This window comes from Fistularia commersonii, chromosome 14 (genome assembly GCF_037954325.1).
Source record: "Fistularia commersonii isolate RoL2024-O1a breed Wild chromosome 14, RoL_Fcom_v1.0, whole genome shotgun sequence".
Lineage (NCBI taxonomy): Eukaryota > Metazoa > Chordata > Actinopteri > Syngnathiformes > Fistulariidae > Fistularia > Fistularia commersonii.
Window position 1 is genome coordinate 7,376,712 of NC_141297.1, and position 20,908 is coordinate 7,397,619.

The 20,908-nt window shown below is 46.8% G+C and overlaps 2 protein-coding genes across 3 annotated transcripts in view; both read left to right on the forward strand.

The window, feature by feature from the left end:
- Positions 1-872: 872 nt before the first annotated feature.
- On the forward strand, positions 873-7,864 carry nol9 (nucleolar protein 9). Its single transcript, XM_086159918.1, has 12 exons — positions 873-1,390; positions 1,820-2,030; positions 3,025-3,155; positions 3,469-3,604; positions 3,695-3,791; positions 3,937-4,034; positions 4,666-4,833; positions 5,162-5,411; positions 5,498-5,612; positions 5,707-5,881; positions 6,654-6,787; positions 7,249-7,864. Exons 1-12 carry the CDS (start codon positions 923-925, stop codon positions 7,363-7,365), a joined length of 2,100 nt encoding a protein of 699 aa, XP_086016044.1. The 5' UTR covers positions 873-922; the 3' UTR covers positions 7,366-7,864.
- Positions 7,865-9,760: 1,896 nt separating this feature from the next.
- Positions 9,761-20,908, forward strand: part of plekhg5b (pleckstrin homology domain containing, family G (with RhoGef domain) member 5b) — a 60,107-nt gene continuing 48,959 nt past the window's right edge. Inside the window, exon 1 of one of the 2 annotated variants that reach the window (XM_086160091.1) lies at positions 9,761-10,360. In XM_086160091.1, the coding sequence (XP_086016217.1) occupies positions 10,279-10,360 (82 nt within the window). In that variant the 5' untranslated portion in view covers positions 9,761-10,278. Of the gene's footprint in view, positions 10,361-17,805; positions 20,127-20,908 lie in introns of those variants that run through there. The other variant, XM_086160094.1, reaches the window with a different exon arrangement.

Genomic DNA, 20,908 nt, shown 5'->3' on the forward strand with positions numbered 1-20,908 from the left:
ATACTGCATCTGTAGTTCTCTTCCTAGGCATGAAGCCGTACTGCTGTTCATAAATGCTGACTTCTGCTCTCAGTCTAGTTTCCAATACTCTTTCCCATAACTTCATTGTATGGCACATCAACTTTATCTCTCTATAGTTGCCGCAATTCTGCACATCTCCCTTATTCTTAAAAATAGGCACCATCACACTTATTCTCCATTCTTAAGGCATCCTCTCACTCTCTAAGATCCTGTTGAATAATTTAGCCATAAACTCTACCACTGCCTCTCCTAGACACCTCCACAGGTATATCATCAGGACTAACTGCCTTTCCGCTCTTCATCCTCTTCAATGCCTTCCTCACATCACTTTTACTAATTTCTGCAACTTTGTGGTCTACAATAGTCACCTCTTACTTACTTACTTACTTACTTACTTACGGCGCTGTCTCGGGCGGCTGCCTGCCAGAGTTTCTCTTCACCTTAGTGTCTCTTTTTCCTAAATTCTCTACTTCTATTTTTCTATTACTTCTTCTTCTTCCCTCAGCCGCAGGGAATCTTCAATCTTTGTAGTTACAGTTAACAGTTAAGACAATTCATATTTCATTGTAATTCTTATTCTTCCTCCTTTCTACTATTATCTATTACTGTTATGTTTTTTACTTGAAACTCTGGCACAACAATTTCCTTCAGGATTAATAAAGTTGTTCTCGTCTCATCATCTCATCTCTTCTACCCTTGCCTGATATTACTATGAAGTGACCTGCAAAATGTACCTTGCAAATATGTGAGGAATTGTACGGTGATATACTAGTGTTTTTAAAAAGGTCATTGGAGTATGGTGACCTTGTATCTCCTTCTTCACTCATGACATTTGCTTTTTGTCTTTGTAGCCCCCCCCCCCCCCCCCCCCACCTCAACCTCCCCCACTTTGCTTTAAACCATGAAGGTGAACAAACACCCTCAGGTAAAGGCTAAGGCAAAGTCCCACAAATGGAAGGACGTGAGGGGCAACCGTTGCCGGCCGCCCATCATCTCTTCAGACCTTAACTCCAGCCCAGTCATGACCCGCGTGATCAGGGAGCACCAGGCATCGCTGCAGAAGAAGAAGCCCGTATTGAAGAGACTGAAAAACAAGGCGAGGTCTGTGTCAGAGCCTCAGAGAGCGTTGGCAGAGAGCCCCCACGCCGAGGCCAACGGCAACTCGGCATTCGCCCGTGACAGCGATTCAGACGAGCTGCAGGACTGGAGGGAATATTCCCAGTCCTTCCGGCAGAATGGCGTGAACACGGTTGACGAGGGTGAGGGGTGCGACGGCGCTGGGAGCAGGCTGGAGGGGAGAGCCCTACACTCCTGCGCTGAGAGAGACGACCAGAGAAATCATGCCGTACTGCTCATGCAGAAAGATGAGGTGGGTTTCATATTCTCTCTTATATAAGATATTTTCTTTATAGTCAATAAGTCTGTGTTTTTTCAAAATCATCATAAATACCGTCCAGTTCTCGGTGTATGCATTAAATAATCACCTGAAAAAACTACTTAAAGTGAGATGGAATCTCCAAAGTAGCCTGAAAATTGTTCAGACATTAATCGAAAATCAACCTGAAATGATAATAATAGAGAGAATATCATACTGATAACAAAGGAATTACCCAAGGTATTAGCTAAATATCTGGGAACATCAAAAGTGGAGCATCGAATGAGATCAGTTGAAACAATCAGCCTAGAAATTGAGTGAGAAATTATGTACAAATATGTAAGAAATTACCAAAAGTGGGAGAAAAATTCTAGAAAGTCTGTAACTAATGAAAATCTGTATCAAATGATCCCCGGCCTTCAGACACTGTGTTTCCGGGGGAAGTGCGTGCTGACATGTCTGTACGGGCGGGTGGAGGTGATGGGCTTCACCGTGGAGGAGGGCCACCGCAGCTGCCCCCTCTTCTCCCCGGCATCGCACTGCCCGCTGACCATCCGAGCGCTGGTCGGCCCCGAGGACGACCGTGGGAACAGAGCGCGGGTCTCGGACATCCTGCAGAGGTTTCTTCCGCCAGGTGAGTCCGTATGTCACAGCAAGGAGCCGGGCATGCGAGGAACAGCTCGGGTTTACATAGGAACACCCCCGGGTTCACGAGAAGTGGTTTAATCCTCTCTCATCTAAATGGCTTCTAGTTTTTGACTAATTCAAAAGCTTGAAGATAAAATATGTTCAAATACATCCCATAATTCAGATGTTTGTTTTTACACCTTTTATACCACATTCTTTAAAGAATTATATGATGAAATAATTCTTCCATATTCTTAAAAAATATCAGTTTCCGACAATTTTGAGGTCATTTCTTACTGATACCCTCGGTATTTGTTCTTGCTATTATTTATTTATTCATTTGTTCAGAATTCAAGTTTACTTCTTTTACAATATTCTTCTTTTTCATTTTTCCCAAATAATTACAAGAATTGAGTACATTTAATTGTGGGATGGGGGCAACAAGTAAATTGACAGAAGTTTAACTGATCTATAAAAATGTTTTCAAAACAACAAAAGAAGCCCTCTACAGCTAGACGCAGGCAGTTAAAAAAATTGTTTTCAGAATTAAAAAGAATCACAAAACAGACCACGGAATCTGATATACTTTCAATATGTAATGTTTGGAATTTTTTAAAACAGTATTTTTCCAAATCAAATCACATGGAGAATCATGTACAAAATAATATATTGGAATTTCCATCATATGCAGCCCTGCTTCTTTGAAGCTCTGCAGATGGTGGCTTGTCCTTTGCATAAATGTTTTCCTTTTTTAAGCTTTTTTTTGTGTATTGATACATTCTTTTCGATCTAAAAGATAGGAGTCCAAAGTTGTGAAAATGAGATAAAAATATCAGAATATCAGATGTGAGCAGGTGTGACTCAACAGCAATTTTCCCTAAGGGGATCAATAAAGTTTATCTTATCTTAATAGTCAGGATGTTTTTATGGATTCATTTAATTTCAATTTTGTTAAATGTGTGTGTGTGTGTGTGCGTGCGTGTGCATCTTTCCCCCTACAGCCTCGCACAAGAAGTTCCTGAGAAGAGTCTCACCCTACTCGTCCCTCATCCTTCTGGAGCCCATGGAGACGCCTCTGACTCGCTTCCTGTCCAGCTTCAGGGAGTTCAGTGAGCTCTTCAGCCCAACAGCGGTCAGTGGCAGCACTTCATAAAAGTATTTTATCCTCGCTCAGCACATGCATTTAACTGTTTATGAAACTATGGGAAAATATTATTACTTTTCAGATACTCATATGGCAATTCAGCCAGAGATAATATCGTAAGAAACAAGATAATTAAATCACCTAACAGTTGAGTAAAAAAAAAAAAAAAAAGGAAAAACAGGAAGTAAAAAATAAATTATTTTTGGAATAGATAATCAGATAGCCACCGGATATATTATATTATATCCCAAAGATACGACAATTAGTTCATTTATTGGTTGTGTCACCCCCATGATTGCAGAGCGAGCTGATGTCGGCCGTCCTTGACACGCCGCTCAACGGCCTGGGAATGATCCCTTTGCTGGCAAACATCGAGGGTCTGAAGGTGTCCCCAAGCTGCAGCGAAGCTCTGGACATGGTGATCGGCGCCTGCAGAGGTCAGATTAAAAACAAACAAAAAAAAAACAAAAAACATTTTTTGAACAGAGATTCATTTGAAAAGTTGGATATGTGTGTGTCTGCGGCAGGAGACATGGATGGCTGCGCCGTCATCCTGGTGTATGGCACCAAGAACGTGGGCAAGTCGACCTTCATCCGCCTCCTCATCAATTCCTTACTCAACCAGTAAGCCCTCAGACGCTAGCTGACCTGCTGCTTTGTGATTTAATGAGAAATAAAGCTGCGCAGAGCTTGCTATTAATTGATTAAAAAAAGAAGCAATAAGTTATACAAAAAGCCTAAATAATTGATAATTTGCGTGTGTGTGTAGTACTCCTAGTGTGGATTACCTGGAGGGCGATGTGGGTCAGACAGAGTTCACGCCTTGCGGTTGTCTGTCGTTGCTGACGCTGACGGAGCCATTGCTGGGTGAGTCTGGACTGACCAAGTACTCGGTTACTTTATTTAAGCACATGGACAAATACTGCAAAAGAAAAAGCAATGATAAATGCAGGGGTAGTGGAAATATGCTTTACTTACCTAAATATGTGAAGGAAGATGTAATATAAATTATGTCCTGTCATTTTTGTCACAAAACAAATCCATGCAATACTTTGAATTAAAAGTACTATAATGCTGTGTCTAAATCGATTGATTTTTATACGGAACAGTAATAGTCCATGTCTGTGTTATTTCCCCCGCCCTGGGGCATTCAGGGATTACCTTGTATATTAAACACACTTAATATACCTTATAATATGCTTATACACAAAGTGCTCATCCAAAATTTAAAATGATAAATATGGGATGGATATGAAGTACAGCACTTCACTCAGAACTTTGAAGTTGAAGTAAATGGTAGTACCTCGGGGGAAATTCCAAAGTACCTCTTAAGTACTAAATAGCATTGCTTGAGGTTGTTTGCCGATATCCCAATGTCTGATCCTGTAGGCTGCTGTTCATCGCGCTAAGCTAAATAGCGGATCAGAGATGTCTATCGGATCAGGGGGTAACTGATATGACTGTTCTGTTTCCTGCATTCATCTGATTGGTCCCCCAGGCCCTCCATTCACACATCAGCGTGCCCCCGATCACATGGTCTACTACGGCCAATCGTCATGCGAGTCGGACCTGGACCGCTACCTGGACAGCATTAAGTCGCTGTGGCACCGACGTTCCCCGAGCAGAGAAGCCCCCATCGTTATCAACACCATGGGCTGGGTCAAAGGTCAGCACTGGAGCCGCTGGCGGGCACCCGAGTGCCCCTTGTGATGCAGACCAGAATCTTTGTCAAAGAAAATCAATTAATCTAGCGATAAGTATAAAAAGAAGCGGGCATAGTCGGGAAGGGGGCAGAGTCTCCATTTGTAGATGTGAGGCACTGCTCAGGAAGCCATGGTAGATGGTCCACATGGTTTCAGCTGGTGGCAACCTGAAGTCTGTTGGCTAACTGGATAGTTAGCATCAACCTCAGTCTTGCCCTGCGTCCGGGTCTCTTACGTGAGACGTTCAAGGACGGTGCGATCTTCTAACTGACCGCTGTCATTCCGCCGCAGGCTTCGGTTTCGATCTGCTGGTGGACCTGGTCCGGATCCTGCCGGTATCCCACGTGGTCCAGCTGGGCCACAGCGGCACCACCCAGTGCCCCGCCCTCACCCCGGAGTTCCTCCACACGGCGCATGGTTACCAGACGCACCCGCCGGCTCCGACCGCCCGGGAGTTCACCGAGGACCAGAGCCCCCCCAGGAGCTACGCCCACCTGCAGGTCCAGTTGGACTTCCAGGGGGTGGGACGCCAGGGATCCTCGTGAGCTCACTGCTGTCACAACGGAAAGAACTTGGCCGCCCCTCCCCTCGTACTGGTGGCGTCACCATCTGCTCCTTGTTTGGCAGGAGACACCAGAGGTCCAACGAGCTGCGAGAGCTGACGCTACTGGGCTACCTGAGCCAGTTGCAGACCCCCGACACTGGACCTGTCAGGCCCCTTCACTCCCTCACCCCCTACCAGGTACACCATCCAGCACTGTGCTCCTAAATCACCCCTTACTTGCAAATGAAGGTTTTTTTTTTTTTTTGTTAACATCTCTTCCCCCACCCCAAAGGTTCCCCACGCTGCCGTGGCTTTAGGCGTCATCCACTGTGAAGTGACACCCAATCACATGTTATATGCCGCGAACGCCAGCCTAGTGGGTCTCTGCTGCCTGGCTGAGAAGGTGTCCAGCAAAGGGGGTCCAGTCCTGCTGTCCCAGGCCCCCATCTGCCCCTGCGTGGGCCTCGGTGCGTTCACTGCCCGCTCCTTTTCCTCACTCGCCCAATGAATTTCCACTCAGTCCTTTGTTTGGGCCTCCATGTTGTGATTAGTCGGCAATTACTGTGTGTGCGCACGTGCGTTTGCGGGTTGACATATCTCATCATTCTGCCACCAAAGTAAACATACAATGTACCTACACTGAAAGGGACGCCGGAATGCATCTCATCCACGCTGTCACATGTGTAGTTCAAAAAGTTCTTTCCAGCCATCCAAATCTGTCTAAAGCTTTACCATCATTGGAGGCAGAGTCATCAGAAGTGGCACATCATGGTGTTGATATATATGCAGCCTGTTGTCCCTTTAGCCTTTGAATTGGTTGAATTGTTCAAGATGTTTTCATCCTTGAGCCTCACTGGGAACTGAGTGACAGCTGTCTCAGCCAATCAGATTCCCGCTACATTTTTAAAAGGGCCCTCCCAGGTGGTTCTGGGTAATGGAAACATCCAACAAATCATTTTCTATCTTTCACAGCCAGCAGCTAGTGTCAACCCGCTAACTGGTCAGTCAAGGGCGCTAGCTCCGTCACCAGTGTTAGCATGAATCATGTTGTTGCCATGGTGACTTGCATCACACTGGGGTTGCCCGTGCCTGATTGGGAGTAATGGTTCTGACTAAGGTCCTACTTCCAGTGTGAAGTAGTTTTTTCTGACCTCCTACGTCATGTGTCCATGATTTTAAGGTCATTTGAAGACAGTTTCTGTGTGTGTGTGTGTGTGTGTGTGTGTGTACGGGCGTTAGGCATCCTCCGAGGCATCGACATGGAGCAGGGTCTCTACCTGGTACTGACGCCCGTCGAGCCCTCCCTTCTCAGGAAGGTCAACTGCCTTCTGCTTGGATCCGTCTCGCTGCCAGCCTGCATCCTCACCATGCAGGTCAGAGGTCGTCTCCATAGTTTTGAAGGGGCAGAAATAGCCATTTCTGTGTCCTGCACAAATTTTGGCTCCATTATTACTGTTTCTTCTGTTTATTTGGGGGAGAGATGTTTAATCTTAACAAGACCCTTTTTCAAATGATTAACAATTTGATGGGAAAAATTAAAAAAATCTGCAAATTATTCTTTTCACAAAAATACCTGTTTATCTTTCAGGAAATCAATGTTTTGGGGTTGTTATTTTATTTATTTATTTTTTGAACCTTCAGTAAAATTAAGTACTTTTTGATTTTTTTTTTTCACCCATGGGAACCCATTTTCACTTTTAAAGTTTCTAATCTGTCTACAATTGGCTTTTGATATAAATAAAATATTAAACGTAATGTGGCTGTACGGTGGTATCTAGACTGTTAGAGTTTGAGACCCTCACCTGGCGGCTCACTGCTGCCTCTTGTCTTGCAGGAGGGTTTTGCAGGCGAGGTGCCCTACGTCACGTCCGACTACAGCTTCGAGCTCACCGGGGCCGGGAAGTTGCGGGTCTTCCGGGGACTGATAAGGCCCAGCCAGATGGGCACCTAGCAAGCCTCCCCGTTGGCGCCACTGATGACCCACGCGGACCGCCGCCCGCATGCCAAAGCCGGGCCCGATGGATTGTACAGAGCCGAGATCCGGCATCTGGAGGAAATGGCCTGGAGGTTTCCCCACAGGAAACGGCGTGTTTTTCCCCTGGGGAACTGAAATTATCGTACCTTGTAGTCAAAGCTCTTGTTCTAAGGCCACATTCCGCAGCCAGAGCCGAACCCCGGTAGGAGAAATGCTGTCCTTCCGTCTGACTTTGTGCTTTTCGTGCTTCTGGCCGGCCCGGCCCATCGGTCAGGCGGAGGGTCGTCGCCCCGAATCTTAAGAAAAACTGTCGGAATCCAGCATTTACATAAAACACAACGCGTCAGCCCCATGTTCTGTCGGGGGTTAGGGTGTCCTCCCGAGTGTCCTCCCTTTTCCCTTTTTACTGTCTTTGTTATTTTTCAATGGCTGACTCGTCCTGCTTTTGAAATAAACAGTCATTAAAGTGTTGCCGCAGCTCTGCGTCACTTCAGAAGCGCCCACCAGTTCCCCCTGCTGGCCAATGCTGAACACACAGGACGGTTCACTGTCCCTGAAGATGAAACTGACAATTACTTAAAAGTAGAAAACACACACACTTGGGGGAAAAAAAAAAAATCCCATCAACAATGGAAAATGAATAGAATATCAGGGAAAAAAAAAGCCTCTCCCCTTATGCAATAAAACCATGCTTCAAGTATGAATCATTTTGGGGGAAAAACAAAATATTGGAAAACCTAGTTACGAATTAATTAGGGAGCAGAAACCATTTTATTTTAATTGTTAATTTATTGCATTTCTTTTCTTTAGCCTGGGTTGTCCACCAGGTGGCAGCAGTGATGGACCCTGAACAGCTGCAGAGGCGCATTTACAGCTTTGGAAAGATGTGATGAAGACTTCAAAAAAGAAAAGAAAGGAGCATCAAGATAGTGGAAATGGATGTCGGACAGGAGGGGGTGCGGCTTCACGCCTCCGTGACCCCCACCCACCACCGATGGCCGCGTCACATCTGACCTTTCTTATTTGTCCGGAGCATCGTAAACCTCCGCAAACTGGAGAATTGCTAATTTGTTAAGTGGGATGCATTGACAAGCCCTCTCTACCCCCACCCCCAGGCCGCTCTTTGTTCGCTGTGTAATGGAGGGGGGGGGCTCACAAGCGCAGCGCTGCCACGTTTTGGCCGAGTCATTGTTTTGTCTCTGTGGGCTCAGATGTTTTGTTTTCCCAGAGAGCTGGCTTGAACCCGGGTGGTGGGGGAGCTGGTGTGGATGGGTCGGGTTCACTGACCCCTCATCCCCCACCCCACACAGACAGGATAAGACAAAGCCTTCTCAATGTTCAAAAAGAAGCTCCCAAGTTTCTCGTTCCTGCGTTTTTGTTTTTTTTTTTGGTCTCAATATGAAGTCCGTATGAGTGAGTGAATAGTTGTGTGACTATGTGGCGTGAACATGAATGAGTGAATGGTTGAATGTGTGTATGATGTGTGAATGAATGAGTGGGTGAACGGATGTTTGTCTACCTGTGGGCCTGTGATAGATCCAGGGTGAACACACCTCTCACCCAATGACAGCTGGGATAGGCTTTACCCCGAGTGAAGGGTTAGCAGTTTAGATAATGAACAGATAGATGCCCCCTATTTTATTTTGGAAAGAAACACTATTTTGAGAGTAGAGGAAAACCAAATTAGTTTAAGAACATTTTAGAATATTCCAGTGAAGATGATAGAAGTTGCTACACTACATTACAATTATTTAATTTTACGTTCTCTGATGTATTGTTCTTACGGATGCTTTCAAAAATACTTGTACATAAAATATATAATTAGATATGTATATATACATATGTTTTTATAATTTTATCTATACATATCACGATTGAGTTAAAATATATTTCTACCTGATTTTCACTGTAATTCAAACTTATTAAATATATATACATATGATAAAAGTTCATTTTAAATATATTTCATACCAAGGGACTCGGTTCCATTAAAGATAATATATTTCTGCCTGATTTTCGCTGTGATTTGTACTTTGCAAATAACTCAGTAATTCTTACTTCATATATATATATATATATATATAATCAACTTTTATCATATATATATATATATATGATAAAAGTTGATTTTATTTTTATTTCATATCCAGGAACACGATTCATAAAAATTACAGTTCTTTCCCTGTATTTCGGAGAAATCGCTCCCGCACGTGCATCGCCCAACAGCGCCCCCGTGCGGTCAGAGTCGGTACTGCAGCGGGGGAAGGGGAGTTGAGAGGCTCCAGGTTGGAGGGTCGGATGAATGAATGGAGGGAAGGAGGAGGAGAAGCAGAAGAAGAAGACAAGCGAGCGGTGGAAGAAGAGAATACACGCCGGTCGACGCCGCGGTTATAATATCCGTGGTGGGAGAAAGGGTGGAGGATTCGGATCCCGGATTCGCCGTCCTCTCGACCCCAAATTCCGGCCCCCGTCGATGTGGACTCGACCTCCTCCTCCTCCTCCTCCTCGGCTCCTCATTTTCTGTCCGGCAACCTCCGCGCACCTGAGCGCCGCGTCCGCACCGGAACCGGAACTGGATCTTGGGCTGCACGCGCCAGCGGCTCGGCGACTCTTCTGAAGTATCGCACGGCGATGCGACGAGGAACTTTTTTCCTTCGGTTGTCGCAGGAGGGGGGAGGAAAACGAAGAAGAGGAGGAGGAGAAGGAGGAAGAGGTGGTGGTGGTGGTGGTGGAGGTGGTGTGCGGGTTTGAAGATGGGTGACGAGCTGTAGATACGCCGGCAGAACCCCGAGCGGATAAACCGCTGGCCCCGGGGGCTCGCGACCGGAAGTTAGCAAACAAACAAACAAACAAACAGAAGAAGAAAAGGAAGAAGGAGGAGGAGGACCGATGGTTCCCAACAAGTGGAGCATGAACTCGGTTCTCCACAAGTCTCCTCCGAGGAGCTGGCTGGGGCTCAAGCTGCGGCTCAGTAAGTACACACTCACCCTCTTCTTTTGTGTGCGTGTGCGGTTTCCCGGGTCGCTCGGACCGGAAGCGCAGCGGCGCCGCATCTTTGTTTTCCCTTTGTTTAAAAAAGAAATATTGGCCGCTTCTCTGAGTGACCTGAGTCATTTGCTCAGCTGGAAACACACACACACACACACACACACACACACACACACACACACACACACACACACACACACACACACACACACGCGCGCGTCCTGCATGGTGAAGCTGGTTGACCATCAGCTTTTTTTTTTTTTTTTTTTTTTTTGCAGTTCATCTTACTCCCAGTGCAGTATTTAAAGTATATAGTGCATTGTGTGCTCCACACCAGATGTGCTGTCTGGAAGTCAAAAAAGCTGATCTGAATGTTAAGGGGGGTGGTATTGGACCGATGTATCTGTGTATATTCGATAAAATGTGTGTGTTTTATAAGTTTGTGCCAGGTTTCAGTTGTAAACATGGGTCCGCACTGTGTACTCTCTTCAAAACACACATTTTTTAGTCAATGGTGTTCTGCATCGAAGGTTCTCCAGACGCAGGTTCGCTGCAAGTCTAGCAGCTTCCAGTTGGTTGAGCCTGGACCCCCCTGCCACCCGCCCGCCCCCTTTCTAAAGCCCGTCTTAAACTCAGTGGTTTAATCCATGACCAGATGTCTCGTCTGGTCACTGTCAGTCAGCTGAAATCCCCCCAAGTCCCGCCTCCCCGCAGGACGCCGGGTTGTCCCAATCTCATTTACGACGGAATCCTCACTTTGGGGTTTACTCTGTGTTTTGGCGGGGCTCAGGGGCGGGGCCAGGGGGAGCAAGTCGAGGTCAGTCCAGTCGGAAGTAGAAAAACGTCCTAAGGTCGGCGAATCAGCCTGAGCGCCATCTTGACCGACCCTTCTGTGGAGGCCGAGGAGGAGATCGGATTGCTCGATGATCGGAAACCCAATCTGGCAACCGTGTTCCTAATCCGCTTTGGAGCTGCGGCGAGGAAAACAGACGAATTATTGCAAAGCCGTGAAGAAGAGGAGGTTTATCTCACATATATTATTTTCTTACAATTGTAACATTTTGGCAAACTGTTAAAATGTTGAAAGAAAAATGAGTGGACGTTCTGCTTGAGGTCCCCTCGTGGACAGAATGACCCCAGGTCTTGGCCCGGATCCCCCCCCTCATGTCCATCATTTTTTCCAGAGCTGGTTGCCATTTGTCTGACTAGCTCCTGTAGCTCTTCTTCACCACTAGTTGGCGCTCATGACTTAGCTCAATAGCAATGAAAGTTCTTCAGGAGGCTCAGATCTCTTTGTCTAATTCCAGTAAGTAACATCAATAAAACATAAATATTCCTCTTTTCTTTTTTCCTGTTTTTTTTTTCTGTTTTTTTTTTTTTCTCAGTTGAGCCTGTGTGAGTTTCATTAGGAGTGGGGTGGAAATATATCAAAAAAAAAAAAAAAGCCATCTGAGCTCGTTCATTGTTCAGCAGACCAAACCCAAAACACACACACACACTCAAAAAGCCTGACTGTCCCGTTGCGCTGCGTCTGTTCCATTTTTTTTCCCTCTCTGGTCACGAGCCGGGACTCATTGCAGTTCAAACTTCCTCCCCCGAACCGTCTCTCCATTGTTTCCAGTTTATTCCCCGACAGTAATTTCCTTTCTCTTTTCCCCCCTTATTTTGCCGCTCGGGGTCACAGTTTGGCTTTCTGTTCTCTCTCTCTCTCTCCCTGACGACTCATTTTTCCACTTTGGCGTGTGATGTTGCAACTAATCTGCGTTTTGCGTGACAGCCTTTATTTTCTTAATAACCGGTGTTGCGTTTGAGGACTCCCGGCTCAGTCGGACCTTTTAACAACTTTTGACTTTAGTCGGATCAAAAAGGCAGGGGAGGAAAAAAAAAGACCTAGTTTTTTGGGGGACAAAGTGAGTAAATACTTCTGAGCGCCACCGCCGCTTCTCTCCGGTTCGACCCGATTTAATGGAAAAACAAACGACCCCCGCCCCGCCGAAAATTAATTTCCTTCCTCGCCCGTCATCCGGTGCTTCCTGCACGTGGATTTCATTTCAGCAGGGTTGGTGAGGGTCGGGTCAAGTTTTTGCCGTGTGCCCTTTTTTTTTAAATGGCCGATGTTTCAGACACGCTTCTTTCAGGGTTCAGGGGCAGGAAGTTGGACGGGGGGGAGGCCATTTTAGCGGAATTGGCTCTCCTCGATCTTTTAATTTAGCTTGAAATGTGTGTGGCGGTTTTCCTTCTCCCGCTCCTGGCTTTCAGCTAATACCCCCAAAACGCCAAAAACAAGCTATAAAAGTGATCATATGACAGCTGCGGTTCGCACGGACGGCGTCCACTGATGACTTTCCAGGGCGATTGATTCTCGATCCGGAAATTACGTCTTGTGCTTGCTAAACATGGAAGGACGAGAGTCCTCTGGGCGGCTATCGGATAACAGACGTCATGTAGGTCGGAGATGAAGTCACTGTCACATTTGCGGCCCGAGGCCCGTCTTTCTGTTTGTTTACATTTAACTCGGCCTCCTTCTGTCATGCTACTCTTCCTCCCCCACCTGGAAAGATGGCTGCCGGCCTCCCACTCATACACCTACGGGATGACAGGAGGCTCCTCGCTAGAGGTTTCTCTTTTTTTGTTTTGTCCCGCATTGTCGCCAAGCCTCTGACAGATACTCATATTGTATATATGAAGTACATAAAGTACAGCCAGCCAAAGACTTGGAAGTATAAACCACGCATACCCTCCAGCCCTATGTGGGAAATGGTAACAATGAATTGACACGGATTTCAACTCACATAGAAGTAAATCTCAAGGCAGCACAAGAAACCAATCAAATATTTAATTGGTAAAGATACTGTTCGGTTGAGTCTCCCCACACCGATACTCAGTACTTATCTTTGGGATCTGAAATCAGCTGATAAAGTCCAACGACCCAACAGAGGAACGGGCCTCTTTACCTGAGATGTGCAGGAATCTCACACACACACACACACACACTCAACACACGTTCCCCTGCTTGCCCTCCCCTCCTCCCTGCTAAATAACTGTTTCCCTTTATTCTTTGGGACAATAACGGTACTTCAGCTGAATAAGTGTTTGCGATTCCCGCCGACTGTGTGATCGGCCCCCTCACCGGCAGCAGCAACCCCCCCCTCCACCCCCCACATTCAAACACACTCACCCCCCCCAGCGCTCCCCCAAAGCAGTTTCACACAGATTGTTTCAATTATGGGATTATTCCGATAGGAATCGTGGAAAAGGAGGTTGTTTGGCGGGCCAAAGTGCTGCTTTGAGGACCGACCGTCAAATTACATGTCTGGGGGTGATGGGGGTTGAGGTGGGGGGGGGGGGGGGGGGGGTCCGCCCTTCATCACTTCACACCTTCCTCTTTTCTTCACCAGCCGTCATTATACATGTAGGAGCCAGAGTTGTGTTAAGAAGTTTTAAAAAAGCATTGTCTCACTTTTTTCCAGTGCTTTGAGAGAATATTCTGGTGCGTGAGCTCCGTTGCAGGGCAGTCGGGGACACACAAGCATGCACACACACAGACACACCATAATTTGCACCATTTCTTTTTTCACACAAAAACAATCAGCTTTAAAACATTCTTTATATGTATGTATGTTTATATGTATATATATATATATATATATATATACATTTATACATACAATGTCTATGATTTTTCAAAATCAAATTTTTCTAGTCACTTGCAATATAACAAGACGTTTAAGATATATGTATTTTGCTGTATTTATTTATTTTGAGAAAAAAGAAAAGGAAAGATAGAAATGAGATTAAATTATGTGTTAAGTAATCGAGATAAAGTGTGTTCTTTCCTTTTCTTATTACTCCAAAAAATATATATACATTTTTTTCATTGACTATTTTTTAAGAGAATATTTCTCATGTTTGCATCAGACCTGCTGAGCACCCGCTTCCCCTCCTCACACACTTTCTCCCCTAGCATAGATGAAAAAGGACGGGTTGGGGGGGAGTGTGTGTGTGTGTGTGTGTGTGTGTGTGTGTGTGTGTGTGTTTGTGTGGGAGGGGGGGATTCCTACGCGGTTTCTGTCCAGGCTGTGTGGCGAGGGGTTAATCTGGGCCCCTGTTTGAAGGGCCACCTCGCTAATTATAACCCCCTGCGGCTCGTCCACAGAGCACACGCCCTCAGCTGGGCCCCCTCCATCAAAACACACACACACACACACACTGGTTCATTTACAGCGCCGTCACACACTCGTCCCCAAATGCCACATTAATACTTTAGCGAGATCCTAGCAAGGAGCCGCCGTACTGCTATTTCTGTCCCGGCATGAAAAATGGATCTGCTTCTGCGCCAACTTTTTTTTTTTTTTTTTTTCTAATTTGAGCTTTGGAGGATGGGGGGGGGTTGGAAAAAGACTTCTCAGTTTTGGGAAACATTTGTGATTAAGGGGTCGACACTTCATCATCCTTACGTGTTCGCCCGCCGTAGCCAGCAGGCAGATTAGCTGTAGCTCTGCAGATGAATAATGCACCGTCTTTTCATACACACACACACACACACACACACACACACACAGGCACAGCTCAGCCCCCCCCCCCCCCCCTTGCCGACAATAACATCAAAACATTTCTGTAAAATAATAATGCGCGCTCCTAATCCCCCGGCGGTCTCCGCGGCACGAGAGGGCAGGCGGGCCCTGGTGAGTCATCGAGCAAATATGGCGGCGGGGGATCGTGTTTGCCCTCCACGGATCTGGGAGCACGCTGGCTTGCTCGCTCCGGAGAAACTTCTGGATGCCACATTTGGAAAAACCTGATCAAAATATCTGAGCGGCGGGCCAAGGCATCTGCGAATGCGAGGCCCTCGGCCGTGTTTTGGTATATTTTCAGCCTTTGTGTGTAACAGCGGGTTAGTAATGGGTGGGTGGTGGGGGGGTTCCACCTGCCGTGCGGAGTTTAAGGCTCCTGAGGCAGGAAACGGAGGTATGCGCTATTAATGATTGATCAATAATAATCATTTTTCATGAAAGCTTATTTTTCAAAGCTTAAAAAAATCCTCGTCTGACTTGTTAAGACTGACGAATGAGCCTCCTGGAAAAGGTCTGAAATATTTCCTTTAAAAGGGAATAAAAGGAAAACTTAGCTTTCTCAGCCTGATTTTTTTTAATGTTTTTTTTCTGTCAAATTATTCTGCGTCTGAAAACGTGGTAGAAAAGATATTAAAAGTCTACCTTCTTGTGCGATGACGCAAGAGCTAGCAGCTAACAGTTAGCATTAGGAGCCAATGTAGTTTAGCTAGCTCCAGCTAGCGCCGGCGCCTCCTCTGGTCGGAGGTCTCAGTGACTTTTCAGTACCCATCTCCCGAAATACATTTAAACCCTGCCTCCAGGCGATACCCGCGGCCATACAACTAGTAGGCGGGGGGCGGTTGGCATATCGGAGGGAAATCAGATTGTTTTTAAACGTGTCCCTCCGTCGCGTGCTTGAAAATGGTACAGTCCATGCCGCCACACTCTGGATCTCACCCCCGCCCCCAGCTGTGGAAACATGTGGTTTCTGCTCTTAATCCAAACAATCTGGGAACGGAGGGGTAGTGGTTGACGCGGGGTTAGGGAGGGCACCATTAGCAGCAGGTACATTCGCAGAAGCCTTTGTCGTAGAGGGTTGCGGATAACGGCGGGGAGCACGCCCACCCTCCCCCGTTCCCCCTCTGTTCTCATGCCGCACGTCCGCCACGCTCATTAAAAGGGGAAGCGGCGTCGTGGGGCCAGATTGCTCCCACATGTCGGAGCTCCGGCGATGCTTCGACGATGCTTCGGCTCTCAGGGGCCTGCCCTCTAATTTCTCGGCCCAAAATTGGACATGTGGGTCGCCGTATGTGACAACAACACCCCCCTCCCCGCCCCCTTCCGCCCAGCTGCACCCTTCAGAGAACATCTCGCGTTTTTTAGTCCCACGGCGTGCTTGAAATCCACCCGGCTGTCTGTTTTTGTTTTCTCGCGTCAATCGCGTCACGCCTGAAGATGGGCGTGAGCGGGCGGAGGTAAGACCGGCGAAGGCGGTAATTAATGCGAAAAATGTCGGGCGAGGGGAAAGTCAGCTGGAGGAGGCTCGGTTTTTGAAAAGAGATCTTTGTCCCGGCATGCTGCTCACCTCTGCATCAATGCACGGCCTGTCTGCAGGGAGTGGGCCGAGCCCCCGCCCATTGGGTCCGAAGGTCCTGCGCCGAGCGAACCGCTCAGCCCTCAGTCGCGAAGACTAGCAGGTGACTGCAGGGGCGTCCGCAGTGTTTCGGGTTGACTCCTCGCTAATTTCGGTGGAAATTTCACGTTGATTTTTCATCGGGGGGCAGGTTTTTATTGGATCCCTTTACCGAAAGTTTGGGACTTGTTTGCCTCAAATGTTTAAGCGCTAGCTAGATGAGGTCACCGCACAGGAGGGAATCCGGACCAAACAGCTGGCGAGTTCCGCCCTCGGAAGATGGAGGAGCCGGGGGAGCCTCGGGGTCTCTGCTGAAGAGGCGGGGCTAAGGACCCCCCCACCTCCGCCGACCAGGATTGCAAATCGAGTGTTAGCTTTTTGAGCTAGCCGCGATGTTCATGTACTGGAGGAGGCGCGGGTCCTATGAGCTGGAAACACTGCCGGCCTTGCTCCCTCAGGGCGCGGCGGAGCGCTACTCCTGGTCCTCGTCCACCGACGCCATCCACGACCTGTGCGGTAAGCGGCGTGTGGCTGGGCGGGGTCATGGGAAAGAGGGGCGGGGATTGTACCGTGAGTGCGACCTAGATAGTAATTTTCCAATCAGACTGAGATTAAGACTCCAGAATTGTCTGATTAGCTTAGCTCAAGAAAAGTAGCTGGCTATGATTTCATCAACCCTGTGATGTAGTTTGACCTTCACCTCCAACCAATCACTGCTGCGGTGACATCACTCGCAAACTTCCTCTTACGGTTCACACCGGCGCCCCCGTCTAGCCAGAGCTCAAGCAAAGGCCAGTCCTGAAAAAGATCCCATTTTTTTTTTCACGTTGATTGTCCAAAGAAGACGTAATTAATTAGCAACTTTGTGAAACTTTGTAATTGCCTTGTAAAAATGATCAAAATTGGTGCTCAAATTAGCCATGAGTTAGCTAAAAATGTTTAAAATCACCATATCAACAAGCTAAATCCATGGTGATACTTCCTGTAACACATTATTATTATTATTAGTATTAGTATAATGTTTTTTCCAATCTGGTTCCCCAACAACTTCTCAACCCCATCGTTACGGTGGAAGGCACTTAGTCCATCACCCCGAAGCAAGGAAGAGCGAATGAAATATTTACAGATGAGGAAGAGCACAGCGGGGACAGAAAAAGGAACGCTCCTCATCCTCTGCTCGCTTCTGGGGATAAAAATGTTCGGGTTAGTTGGAAGCGGAGAACCACTTCCATCTCCTTTTTTTTTTTTTTTTTTTTCTATTTTTATTTTACTTCCTGCTTTGAAGGTGGGGTCATTTCCTGCTACCAATCAGGCGATTTTTTTTTTTTTTTTTTTTTATAGATAGGATTGTCATCATTTGTTTCTTGATACTTTCAGGACAGTTTGTCATAAAAGTTCTCCTTCATTATCCGAGAATATATTTTTTGGGGGGGGAATAGTTTTTTTTTGTTTTTTTTTCCCTTTTGTAAATTTCATTTTAAAATAGATATAAAATAAAACGAAATCAAACCAGCTCAACCCAGACGGGAAGTGAAACCACTCGGATTGGTAAGAGAGATGTTGGGAAAAGTAACGTCGCAGGGAACGCTTCCCTTTTTTATGAGCAGAATATGTTACAAACACACACACACTGGCCAATATTTTCCCTCCTGCACGAAATCAAGCCCAGGTCACTAATCAAGTCCTAATTTGGGTCCCAGTGAAAGTGCCGAGTCCGAAATGTCAGCATTCCTGGGTCCGACTCCATGCAGGTTCCAGTAACAGCAGAACTCAGGGAAGGGGGGGGCGCCAACGAAGGCCATAAAAAGAAATGGCCAACACACACACACACACATGCACTTGCATGTTATGTAACAATCAGCCTGACCGGTTACTGTACTTTTCTGACAAATACCTTCAGACATTCAAGTTATGTGCTAATCTCCGTCGCGGCGCCTCCTAAATACGGTGACACTCTAACAATGTCTACCTCCCACCCCTCAGCCACGTGAGGCGCTCAGGGACGCACCGCTAATGGATCGTTTTCTGAAAGCCGCAGTTGTTCTGGAAGGGGGAATTAAATATGGATAGCTAACTCGGAGGCTAATGGAGCCTAATGGACGCTAACTAGCACAGCGAGCTAAATCGGGTAGCACATGCAGAGATGGCGACTTCTTTTATTTTTTTGTTTTGGCACTTCAGCACTGAACACCTCATCTACTGAATTTCAGTGGGTGGTTTTTAGGTGAAGCGATGCAGGCGACGCCGCGAGTTACCTTACCTTACTTACTAGCGCTGCCTCATTAGCCTAGCTTAACATGGCTCCGATGATATATCACCAGGCTTGGTTGTCGAACGCATCGCTTCCACTCTGCTTATAACCCGCCTCAGGGAAGCGGCAAAAGGCCACGTTTTCAGGGCCGGATTAGGAACACATCGTGAAACTGTGAGGGAATGTTTAGCTTCACGATTGTTTGCTAATTGTGCGGGGGGGGGGGCATCATGTATACAGAAGCACACAGTGACTGTGTGTGTGTGTGTGTGAGAGAGCCCACAGGCTTTTACACACTTGCTGTACAAAGTTGAAACCCTGAGCCAACAAAAGAACACCCGATACATACACACACACACTGTGCCACAATGAGATGTCACCAAGTAGAATTGAAACATTCTTAACATTCCACATAAATGTGTGTTTGTGTCTCGAATGATGGATCCCTGTGGCCATTTCTGGCTAGATTTCTCATTTAAATCTTTTTTTTTTTTTTTTGTTAAAAATAAATAAACATAAATTAAACCGCACACAGCCTGTGAAGGACCCAAACATACAAAACAAACCAAGTTGAAGCGTGGAAAACAGGAAATATCAGCTTTATTGGACGTAGTTACGTTTCGTATTTCGCGTTCCCAGCATGCTGAGAGCAACTTCGTGAGTTTGTGTCGGCACCTTCATCATCTCCTCTCTCGCCCCAGGGGCAGCGTTCCTCCGTGAGAGCGGGCGTCCGTCGGGTCGTTCAGTTGAGAGTTCATTGTCACATTGTCACGTGTTTGCGTGTGCGCACGCGTGCACACTTGTGTTTGCTTTTCGGCTTAATCAGCAGTGCTGAGTTCAGGGGTTCCGGTGCATCGGAGAGAGGAGCCGTGTCAAGTCGAGAAATATATTCAGATATTCGTTTTTCCAGAATACTGGACGGAAAAAAACAAGACGCCGCGGCATCGGTTATCGATCAGCCGATCGATCGGTGGCTTCCCCAGCTGTCGCCGCCGTGTCATTCAACTTCCTGTCTGGAAAAGAATAAACGGGAGACGTTGCGCGGTTTGCCGCGACGGAGCTGCTGTCCGCTAGTGGCCGGCTAATGCTGGGGGGAGGCATGGGTGGAGCCGCCGCGACGGGAGCCTCTTCCTCTCGCTGAAACGAAGCAGAAGCCGAAGCCCGGTCCACACAGCCGGTTTGAGCCAGACCCAGACGGGGTAGGGGGGGTGGAGGCCACGCCGGGGACAGCGAACGCATCACGGCCCCACAGAACGAGGTGGAAGGAAACGTCCCGTCTTGAACTTGCGGCCTTGAAAACGCCCTCCATCAGGTTGTTGATCATGAGATAATTAAAAATATGCATCTGTCAAATTCTTGCAATGTTCGCAGGTAGTTTATTTTTGCGTGTTGTCAAGTCTGATTTTTATGCATTTTTCCTCTCCCCTCCCCCACTTTCCTTTTATTGGTAAGTCATTATTCATATTTTATTTTGTGAGCGAGCTGGCCTCCCTGTACTTTGCTTCTGAGTTTACTTTCGTCCTGTCAGCGATTTTCTCGCCTGTTGTTTCTCTCCAGGGTTTTCTGTAATCCGTTGGTAGTTTGTCATTTTCAGGGTAGGTTTTAGTGTATTTTTCCCATGGAAGTTCAGAGCGGCCATTTTTTTTTTTTTGCTTTCCAACTTTGGGGGATGACACACACAAACACACACACACAGCAGCGGCGAACTGTTTCCAACCCCCCCCCCCCCCAACCCCTCGAGTCCCCACACAGCTTTTTGACTTTACATTTCAGGTAATTTAGCTGCCATTTTGAGTACATTAATATATATTTTTTGTGATTTTGTTTTAATTTCCTGATTTATACCTGAGTCAATCATTTGCCAAAAAAAATCTAGATTTTTTGGGGGTCATTTTTATTGGAAATACATAAAGTTTCAGGCAATTACATGCTTATATGGGGGCTAGAAATTCATAACTTATCCCTGGTTACGTCACGAGAGCCTTTCTTTTGCTAAGTTTGACTTTTTTTCCTGTATTCTCTGAAATTTCCGGTGGGTGATGTCTTCCAGGATGGCCACCGGTCTCAGACCCAGAGATAAACGATGTTGTGTTC

What these genes read in the sequence shown, in the direction of transcription:
- nol9 (XM_086159918.1), top strand. Translation starts at nt 923, where the DNA reads ATGAAGGTGAACAAACACCCTCAGGTAAAGGCTAAGGCAAAGTCCCAC. An exon ending in TGCTCATGCAGAAAGATGAG is followed by an intron (nt 1,391 to 1,819) that starts GTGGGTTTCATA and finishes CCCGGCCTTCAG; the next exon opens with ACACTGTGTTTCCGGGGGAA. An exon ending in ATCAATTCCTTACTCAACCA is followed by an intron (nt 3,792 to 3,936) that starts GTAAGCCCTCAG and finishes GTGTGTGTGTAG; the next exon opens with TACTCCTAGTGTGGATTACC.